Consider the following 11,312-nt stretch of genomic DNA (forward strand, 5'->3'; position numbering starts at 1 on the left):
TCTGGTCTGGGATCTTCCTCCCATATTTTTATCTGTCGTGGCATAGAGACTGAATTAAAGTTCAGTGTAACATATCTCATGAGTAGGAAATTTGTCCATTTGTGGGCAACCGTTTGAAGAAGGAGCAGTGTCACTGACACTGGGAAAGTTGCAAGCATTTTCTCTCCGTGTCCCTCCAGTTGTTTAAAATGTTCTATAACTTTATAACGACCAGCAAAAGAATGGCATTTTGTAAGCAGGGCACTCAGATACACTTTGACCAGATTTATGCCCTTCTCTCTTCTTTTTAATTTATTCGTGGATGAGGGCATCGCTGGCCAGGCCAATATTTATTGCCCATTCCTAATTGTCCAGAGGGCAGTTAAGAGTCAACCACATTGCTGTGGGTTTGGAGTCACATCTAGGGCAGACCAGGTAAGGATGGCAATTTCTGTCCCTAAAGGACATTAGTGAACCAAATAGGCCTTTCGGACAATCGACAATGGATTCACTGTCAATGTTAAACTCTTAATTCCAGATTTTCTAATGAATTCAAATTTCAGTATCTGTCGTGGTGGGATTTGAACACGGGTCTCCGGATTAACAGTCCAGTGATTATTACAGTAGGCCATCACCTTCCCTCCCCCTCATTTTTTTCTTATTTCAAATTGGCAAAACCACTTGCTGACCAACAATTTGTGGGCATCAGTGACCCTTCATGCCAGGCTATGTGTCATTCTTAGCCTTTTTAAATAATTTTTCCGGTGGCACACAACCTTGCTGCAATGATCAGTACGAAGAAAAATAAGGGGGAACTGGTTGAATAGACCTGCTGCAGAAAGGCAGTGAGAAGCTTTACGACACTGAGGATGGTTTTGTTTATTGGTTTGTCAATTAATTTATTGAATATTTAATGTTATTTCTTTTGCCATCACAGATTAATTGTGCCGGACTTATTTTCACTTGCAGACTTCTCCCAGCAAAAAGCCTCTGTTGAAGAGAGGTTCAGTGATAGGGAATTACCTGGTGGAAGACAAGCCAGTCAAACGGTTAGACCTGTGCCAGTGCAAATACAAATGCATGCAATAAATTGTGTCCCGTATTGATGGAGTTACTTTTGTTTCCTAGAGTTGCTGCTACTTCAGCCATGGTATTGCATGAGATCTTCATATAATTGCCTGCATCCTGAACATTTCCATGTGTGGGATTGCTGTTTCTGCAAGGCTTTGTGCTCACTAATTCATGTAGCCAAGGTGTTAAAATTGTAGACCATTTAACATCCTTCATGTGAATATATTACAAATTTTTCAGGAGCGAGGAAATCACTTTGCTTAATGTATGACATTAATCTGGCACTGATGCTCTCCACTATGTTGCACATGGAAATTTTTGGATATAGGCCCATGCCCACAGTGAAACAACAGAGCAAGGTCCAGAACTCCACAGCACTGTCAGGGAGAAATGCAGAGGGAAGGGCATTTTGGAACCCTGTGACCCTAAATTGTTCTTGGGTGCCTCCACAGGCTGTTTCTGAGTGATTGTACATGCTGTAGTGTAAGTTGCCCATTTATCTTCTCGGTTGTGAAATGACCCTTGGTGACATGAGGAAACTTGGGGAAGTGATGTGTGGGAGCAAGTGCCCTGTGAGAAGCTGGGAGAGAGAATGTGAATGCAGCATTGCGGAGTTGTTAAGAAGATCAGGGCACACTGAGTTTGAGGAACAGTAAGCTTGCTCCACTTCACTTATTGCCTCAGATTCACGGCCTCTGGAGGAAGAAATGCCACATTCTTCTTCATCTTGTGTGAAGAGATGGTTAGAGAATTTTTCTCCTAAATAGACTAACTCTAATTTTAAGATCATGCCCTGACATTCCCAGATCCCCACCTGAGGAAATAATCCAACCACTGCATTGATGACATCTCCAAATTCAATAGGATTAGCTAGGCATGACTTTCAGGATCTTTTAACAAGGCCCTGTTTCCCGCTACCTTTCTTCGATCAGCCTCATATCTGCTCAAGTTCTCAGTTGCTCCATCCTTTGAAAGAAAAGCAGTGAATTTTACAAATGTACATCAACATGAGTTCAAAACAGCGGTTAATATTTCAAAGTGATTCTTTGTCAAGCCTTGAAAATCTTCTTGACACAGTTAGTACACTACCATTGCCTCTTTGGTTTAGACCCAGGGCGGACTAGATGAAGTGAAGATTTCCATACAGTGAAAAATGAAACTAATTTTGAATAACTCCGAACACGTTAGGTGGGTCTAGGAACATGGTACAGAATTACACAAAGTTAAGCACTAACAGCATTATATTGGTAGTCTGGCTCTGAAAGGTTAAGGAATGTCACATTCGTAGAATGGAGTTGCTTTTATGTAGGTTTAAGAAAATGAAGGAGATTACTGTAATCCTGCAGCTATCTCATCAGATCTATCTGATTTTGGAGATTTTCAGAAGACTTCAGTTTCCAAATAAGGGTTTATATCTATCAGTAGTAAGATCTTAAGACAACTTAAAGTGCCAGTCGACTAGTATAAGATAGAACTTCATGCCAGCATTAAACTTTTGGACATTGGAAGGTTATGTGGCAATTCTGCAAAGTTATTTAGCTCACAGAGGCTCTTTGATATTCAGAGCAATTTGATGATTTCTGGCAAATTCTTAAAATCATTCATGCAGCGTCACTGAAATATTAAAGCATTATCCAATTTGTCCACAATATGGATTGGGTGTACTGTGTGTTGGGTTACCAACTGCTGGATACCTTTATTCTGAATTACAAACAGAATTAACTACATTTCTTTCTGCTTCCCTTCCAAACAATTATGGTCTGGATTTTTTTTTATCTTGACTACAAAACAAAAGTGGAAAATCTGGTTCCTGTTCAGTGCTTGGCTCTGCTCTGCTTTGACATCAGATTTGCATGTTAAAAAGGGTCTTTACCTTATTCCAAAATAGCAATTAAGTCTCCCTTAGCCAGTAAATTCTCATGGTACTGATTGGATTGTAACTTGTGCTCAGTGTGTAGAATCACAGAAAACACGATATTGGCTGAGCCTGGTAACATGGCCAAACCTGATTCTTACACTGGAGAGTGCTCAGAAATAGCTACTGTCTGCACAGGTACACTGAGCCAAGACCACAAAAGTAGCAGCTTTCCTCATCATTTATGATGCTAATTCAGGTATCTATCGGCTAACCCTGTGTACACTAGGAATCAAACCTAAGACTTGACTTGCTTTTGTGGTTATTGTACCCTAGTTCAGTTTGCAAATGAGGTGGAGTGCATGGTGAAAAAAAGTTTCATTTGTAAAATAAACAACAGTGTGAATTTATCCTCCCCATCGCTGTATTGCCTCTCTGGCGTTTCCCAAGTTTAAATTGTCTGGAAACTCCCTGTCCACCACACATGGAGTGAATGCGCTCTCTTAAACCTCTGCTGTGTAATGCAAATTCAGAGGAAATTACCGTGAAACTTCATTCTTGAGGAAATTCAGTGTTAGAAATATCCATGCAACATCTTCATGATGTATAATTCAAAATATTTTGTGGTAATTTGTTAGCTTTAGCCTCTTAATTTTAACTTGTAGAAAAATAAACAATTTTAAATGCCTGAAATTTTATGTTTAAGTTATTTTAAAACTTGAGCTGCAATATCGGTTTAAATGCAATGGCTCAAATATTCAATTTTCTCAGATTTTTGCTGCATCTCTATCACAGATTCTGACCTAGTGAAGGGATGTTCTCCTGACTTCCAACCTCAGAGGTTACAATGTGGCTCTTGACCAAGTCCAGCTGGAACTGAAATGGAGTTCTGACTCCATTTTTGAGTCCTGACTGGTAGGCCTGTTCGGAGGCTTTCTAAATGCAAAACTTTAATCGTCCTCACCCTCGCTCCATAGCAACAGAGGCCAAGCAGGTGTTCTTGTGCAGCATGTTGCCAAGGTTTGCATGTGTTGACGGTGCACCTCTGCTATTTCCATAATTTTTAAATATATGTGTATATTGTCAACTCTTCCCTTCCTGAAAGAAACTGGAGATGGATTGGAAAATATGTGTCTGTTTCCCATCCCCACCCACCTGATTTACACTCGGAAACCAGGGGAGGAAAGGAAGGAAACCCAGCCAGCCCATAATGTGCTACTGCTTCCCTATGCTGTTCCTAAAGTGCACAAGAAATTGAGATCCACGTATGCAGACCCAGTGTCCTGCTCGCAATTGAATTTCTGACTTCATTTTAAAAATGGTTGAATATCAGCAACAATATCAAACACCTGATTACAAAGGACCACATTTCAGAATTTTGAGTTTTTTTGGGATATAGTTTTCAGCTGCTGGAATATGGAAGTAACCAATATTTCCCTTGGCTCTGGAATGTTGCACTTTGCTATTTCAATGGAGAGTTATTAATTCACTCAAAATAAATGAGTTCACCTCTTGTCTAAAATTTCAAGGAGTCATTACAGATGAATACATTTAAATTCGGTGTCCTGTGAGGTAATTTGACATATACCTGTGAATTTTCCCAAAGGTAACTGTAGTATTGAATCAGGTTTGGTTTTCTACTTTCCCTGCTCCTGGGCCATTTTAGCTGCTGGTTTTTCAAACAAGTTGCAATGGGCTCACATCTATTGACTTCCACAATATTTCCAGCTTTCCACAGGCTTTTGGGGAAAAATACCGCTGTCAAACCACCCATAGCCTCGGATATGCCTTCGTAAAACAGAAATGTACACAGCAGGCATTAGCAAATAATTGTTCAGGTGAAAATGTTTTAAATTGGTTGGGCGACCAGACATCAGGGTTTTCATTTAAATGACTTGGAATACCCAAACATTTCCGAAAAAAATTAGTCCAAATATTCCAGTTTTCACCTTCTCCCCTCTTCCTTTGGACAAACAAACTGGGTCTGTGAGGTGACCGGGAAAAATCTGTGTTAAATTTTACCCTTCTTCTTGCACACACACATCGTATCATGTTACCAAAAAAGGATTGTTAGACTGTTCTTGGAGATTCAACAGGGTGCTGCAGGGAAGACTATCATTCATTCTTTCCCGCATCACCGTGTTGAATTTCCAAGAAAATTGCCACAATCTTTATAGCACCAACAGTTCCGATGCTGATGACTTCTTTCAAATGATCAACAGAGTAGGGTTGACCACTATGGCTGGGAAATGTTATCACGTGACCCCCCACCTTCAGCTGGGCCTCCATCTGACTCCTGACATTGGTCAACTAATATGTCAACCATCATGGAGCCCCTGTTCCCATGCCTTTCCAGTGATTCCTGCTGCAGGGTTTTGAGAATCTGGTCACCCTATAATTTGCACTGTTGTTATTTTAAAGTGCTTGCATGGAATATATTTCTGTTCTTTTTTTTGTGTGTGGTTGGAACTAATCCTCAGACTTATCAGTTTGATTTTGCTGTATTCATTTCTGTGTCGGTGCTAAATGGACTTCTGCATAGACAGCTTGTTGCTGCAGATCAGTCTCCCATCGCCGCAGAGGATGTGACATTGGAGCCCAGCAAGAAGAACTGCCGATATATCTCCAAGGACACAGGCATGGGGACTGCTGGTGATGAAGAGCCGTGTAGTCCAACATTGACAGAACACCAAAGCCCACTAGACGAGGCTGCAGACTGCAGGGTAGGTGGACTACCAATGCACACCTCAGAAGAGGAAGAATTTGATGACGCCCCACTTTCTCCCAGAGGCCAACCTATTGGCGTTGAAACAGCGGTGAGTGGAGGCAGCTGTACTTTACAGGTTGGTCGCTGTTCCTAAATTTGCTGTTCTGAAAGTATCCCTTGCCCAAAGTAGACAGTCGCCCCAGTTTGAGCTACAGGATCAAAATAATAAATTGGAAATTGCTGAGAAAAAGGAAGCAGCAGTTGAATATAGTTAGGGATATTTTACAATTTCACAACTTGCATTTGGTCTGCAGAGTCCTTAATTTCAGATAAGTGAAATTTATAGTGTTCTACACTGTGTTTAGTCAATATATCAAGGTTCTTTAAACTGTATGTAAAAGCATACAGCACTAGGTATGATCAAAAATGGATAATGGTGTTGAAAGCTTTCTGGTATGTGCCCTTTATCCTGTTCTCCAACAGTAAATACAATGCTGTACATCTGATGATCGTGGTCAAGTACCTGTTGGTTTTTGTACTTGAAATGAATAAACATAATAACATATGACTTAAATTTATTATTATGGCTTTCATTTGTTGTAGTTGAGATTGAAAGAAATTCTATTTGGGATAGAACTAGTAGTCACCTGGAAAGAGATTGGTTGTTTAGGAAAGGCCAATATGGATTTCTAAAGAGAAATATTAGTTTGACTAAAATGTTGAAGATTTTTGAAGAGGTACCAGAAAGGGTCAATGAGGTTAATGTGATGCAATGAGGTTGTTATAATTCTGGATGATGATATCACCGGATAATTCAGAACCCAGACAACAATCTGGTTTGATAGATCATATTTAGTTTTATTTTTGGTTTTAATGAAGCACTGTTTTTATTGAAACACAAACACTCAATGCTGCAGATGTGGTCTTAATAATGAAATAGAAGACAATTATGCAAAAGAAGAGGATAAATTTTAATGAAACTATTTACATATCACACAAGTTTAAAGATTGCAAAACAGATGGTGTTTAATGGGATTGTATTTTATCAGCATTGCTCAAGCCAAAAGAGAATTTCGTACTCTGTGATACATAGGGGTTAATGTAACAGAGATTCCCATTCCAAAGAATCTGATAGCCTCTCCCTTGAACCTTCATACAACTGAACGTTTCTCAGCTTCAAATAAACCCTTCAGGATTTTAACCAAATACTCCTGGACTGGACTAAACTCCTTACACTGATGTAATCTATTTCTTAACAGTTCTAAACTATCTGACTTCTTTAGGAGCAACTGTTTTATATATCCAGCTTCAGTCAAGACTTCTGCAAATTTGCCAAAATGAAACCCACAGGCTTTTTCCAAACTATAGGCATTTCTTCCAATCAAAGGGGAAAAAAATCTCTAACCTTATAAAGTGGAAGCCATATTTACTGTTGTTTACTTTGTTTCCTTTCTCTCTCTCTCTGTTTCTCTCTCACTCTCTGTTTCTCTCTCTCTCTCTGTTTCTCTCTCTCTGCTTCTCTTTCTCCCTCTCTCTCTTGCTCCCTCTCCGAGTCCCCCTCTCTCTCTTCCCTCTGTCTCTCACTCTCCGTGTCTCTGTGTGTGTGTCTCTGTGTGTGTGTGTCTGTCTGTCTCTCTCTGTCTCTGTGGCTACAGAAGTATGAACAAGTTATGATGAGGAAGAAACCATGGATACCTACAAAGGATGTACTGGCAAGGCCGCCGACTGCACCCTCCTTCAGCTCAGTTACTGACACTGCAATGGGTAGTTTGGCAGGTTCGAGTCCAGAGCAATCACTGTCATGTCTCTGCAGCTATCAAAGAAGAAACACAGCAGGATGCTGGCTTTCAGAGCATAGCCAGAGACTAGGCATCTGTTTCATCCCAGGCCGCAGAGAACTCCATGATGTGGGCCTGAAGACCTTATTCTATATACACAGGAACAGGATTGTTGAGGGCAGTGCCAACCCGAGACACAGAAGCATAATGACTACAACAAAAGCTTCTGGAATGCTCGTGTCCGGCTCTCTTTACAGACAGGTTGGCAGCTGGCTCAGGAAGCCAGGTCCAGTGCACTCGGCGTCTCCTGGATATCTACACAGATCAGAAACCCCTTGCTCTGGCCACTATTTTTCAGCCCCAAAGGCATGGCATTGGAAGGCGGGGTTGTGGGGTAGCGGACTGCAGGGGTTATGGGGTAGACCTTGTCCCCGAAGTAGCCCTTCATCATAAGGAGACACAGCAGTGCTAATAGGCACCCAGGTGGAAGAGGAACCACACACAGGCCTCAGAAACACTCCAGGGATTTTCACCTCCGCCATGTCTGCCAGCCTTAACACTGTGGGGTTGAAACTGGTAGAGTGCACCTGCCTCTGGCAGGACATCCTCCCCATGTCTGACCCCCAGGGTCATGTGACTAAGCTCCAAAGCCAATGGGCTCCAATGTAGACCAGACTCCCCCCACCTGAGCTGCAGACCCTTGGCGCTACTTTGAGGCACAGTAAGAGGTAAAGAAAGAAAACCTTCTGAGGGCAAATAGATGGCACAGGTAATACTTCATTGCAAATATGTTCTCATATTTGTAAATGTCTGTTCACTTATCATCAGCTGTGTGTGCAAGTGCCGGGTCCACTGCTTCCTGTCATTTATCTAAATGATTGGGTGTGAATATAGGAGGAATGGCTAGTAAGTTTGCAGATGACACCAAAACTGGAGGTATGGTGGACAGTGAAGAAGGTTATCTCGGAGTACAATGTGATTTTGATCAGATGGGCCTATGGGCTGAGGAGTGACAGATGGAGTTTAATTTCGATAAATGTGAGGTGCTACATTTTGGAAAGTCAATTCAAGGCAGGACTTATACACTTAATGGGGGAGTGAAGCTGAACAAAGAGACTTTGCAGTGCAGGTGCATAGTTCCTTGAAAGTGGAGTTGCAGTTGGACAGGATAGTGAAGAAGGCGTTTGGTATGCTTGCCTTTATTGGTCAGTGTACTGAGTATAGGAGTTGGGAGGTCATGTAGGGGCTGTGTAGGACATTGGTTAGACCACTTTTAGAATACTGTGTGCAGTTCTCATCTCCTTGCTACAGGAAAGATGTTGTTAAATTTGAAAGAGTTCAGAAAAGATTTACAAGGACATTGCCAGGGGTGGAGGGTTTGACCTATAAGGAGAGGCTGAATAGGCTGGGGCTATTTTCCCTGGAGCGTCGGAGGGTGAGGGGTGACCTTACAGAGGTTGATAAAACCATGAGAGACATGGATAGGGTGAATAGTCAATGTCTTTTCCCTGGGGTGGGGAGTCCAAAACTAGAAGGCATAAGTTTAAGGTGAGAGGGGAAAGATTTAAAAGGGACCTAAAGGGGCAAGTTTTTCACAGAGGGTGGTGCATGTATGGAATGAACTGCCAGAGGAAGTGGTGGAGGTGGATACAATTCCAACATTTAAAAGGCATCTGGATGGGTATATGAATAGGAAGGGTTGAGAAGGATATGGGTGAAATGCTGACAAATGGGATTAGATAAACTTGGAATATCTGGTTGGCATTGATGAGTTGGACTGAAGGGTCTGTTTCCATGCTGTACAGCTCTATGACTCTAAGTATCTGTCTAGCTACAACTACCAGAATGAAGGTACAGAGGCTCGTCATCCACGGTGCTCCATGAGGTTTAAAAACCCAAATTGTCATATGAGCAGCTCCTGAACCATGGGCAGGCTAAGGGAACATAGAAAGAGCTTGCTACTTTTGCAACTGGTGTATAACTTTCCAGACTGCAAAGCATTACTTGTGTATCACAGCCATTACTGACAGATTCCTGATGCTGCATGGTGTGGTCAGGAGTGCTTGGGACGAGCATTTCTATTCCGCATGGCCGGTTAATGCCTAAGGTTCACGTACATCATGTCGTGCCCACTGCTGTCTGTCCCCGGTACTGTAAAGGTGTCTGTGTGATGCTGTTGCCCTTTGAAGGGCTTCCCCTCAGAAAATGAAGCCTTCCCCTTGTGCACTTGGTATTTTCATCACAATGGAATAAAACCACGGACGCACTTCACTCAGAGTCTCAGGTCCTCTGCCCCCTTCACTCTACCACCCCAGCCTTGCCCCTCACACTCTGCCTCCCTATTCTACCTCTCTCTACTCTGTCTGCACCTCATCTCCACTCTGTGGCCTTCCTCTACTCCGCAGTCCTCCACCCACCTACATTCCAAACTTCACTGCCAGATGTGCAAAGTAGATAGTCCAACTTGGCTTCCTTCTGAGGTACTCACCATCACTGTTACCATCATGAACCAATTCAATTCATTCCGTGTGATTATAGCAGAATGGCTGAGCGTGTCAGGACATGGCATGGTCTATCCTTGTGCCACCCCGTAGCCCAGCTGGCCCAGTACAACACTGGCATTTACCTGACAAAGTGGAAAATCCAACCAGATATCCACTGCCCAAGTGGTGCGGTGGCTCAGTGGTTAGCACTGTTGCCTCACAGCGCCAGGGACCAGGGTTCAGTTTCATCCTTGGGCAACTGTATGTGTGGAGTTTGCAAATTCTCCATGTGTCTATGTAGGTTTCCTCTAGGTGCCCTGGTTACCTCCCATAGTCCAAAGATGCACAGGTTAGGTGATTGGCCATGCTAAATTCCCCATAGTGTCCAGGGATGTGCAAGTTAGGTAGATTAGCCATGGGAAATGCAGGGATACAGGGATAGAGTAGGGGGGTGGGTCTAGGTAGGATTCTCTTTAGAGGGTTGGTGTGGAATCGATGGGCTGAATGGCCTGCTTCCACACGTTAGGGATTCTATGATATATTCTGGCCCTAAAAGAAGGTCCAACCCTATCTAGCCAGCAACCTTCCAACGACCCTAAACTGGAACATCAGCCATGTGGTGGAAGGTGTTACTGACAATACTATGAAGCAGCAGTTCCTCAGCAATGGTCTGTTTGTTGATGTTCAGTCTGGCTTCTCCTAGTACCATCCAGTCAGAACAGGAGGGAAAAGTGACTGTATTTAACAATATTTGGGATGTTTGGCATCAGGAAATGTTAATAAAACTGGAGTCAGTGGGTATCCGGGGACAATTCTCCACTGTTTGGAGTCATAACCAGCAACAATGTACCATGTTAGAAGTCAATCCTTTCAGCCCTAGGATATTACTGTGGGAGTTTCTCAGAGCGATATCTTTGGTCCAACTATCCTCCGTAGCTTTATGACAGGCCTCCAACATAAGGTGAGAATGAGGATGGTTTCTGGTGTTCACTGATAGTTGCACAATGTTCAGCATCATTCACAACTCCAACTTGTTTGTACTTTCTCAAAACAAGAACTGGACAACATTCAGGTTTGAGCTGATAAGTGATGAGTAACATTCATGGCACAAAAGTGCTAGTCAATGACCACTTCTAATAAGAGAGAATCCACTTTCTGTTCAAGGGCATTGTCATTGCTGAATCCTCCACTGTCAGTGTCCTAAGAGTTACCATTGACTGGAAACTGCTCTGACCAGCCAAATAAACACTGTAGCTACAAGAACCAGTCTGCAGTTGGCAATTCTGCAGTGAGTAACTCACCTTCCGATTGCCAAAGCCATTTATCCACAAGGCACAAGTTTGGAGTGTAAAAACCGAAAGAACTGCGGATGCTGTAAAGCAGGAACAAAAACAAAGCTGCTGGAAAAACTCAGCAGGTCTGGCAGCATCTGTGAAGGA

General features: G+C 42.6%; 1 protein-coding gene across 1 annotated transcript in view; it reads left to right on the forward strand.

Annotated features, from left to right (window-relative positions):
- Nucleotides 1-5,497: 5,497 nt before the first annotated feature.
- LOC109919611 (EF-hand calcium-binding domain-containing protein 4B-like) overlaps nucleotides 5,498-11,312 on the forward strand; it is a 29,614-nt gene continuing 23,799 nt past the window's right edge. The window contains exon 1 of the mRNA XM_048606858.1: nucleotides 5,498-5,721. Within this exon, the coding sequence (XP_048462815.1) occupies nucleotides 5,545-5,721 (177 nt within the window). The 5' untranslated portion in view covers nucleotides 5,498-5,544. The remainder of the gene's footprint in view (nucleotides 5,722-11,312) is intronic.

This window comes from Rhincodon typus, chromosome 17, assembly GCF_021869965.1.
Source record: "Rhincodon typus isolate 14 chromosome 17, sRhiTyp1.1, whole genome shotgun sequence".
NCBI classification, from domain to species: domain Eukaryota; kingdom Metazoa; phylum Chordata; class Chondrichthyes; order Orectolobiformes; family Rhincodontidae; genus Rhincodon; species Rhincodon typus.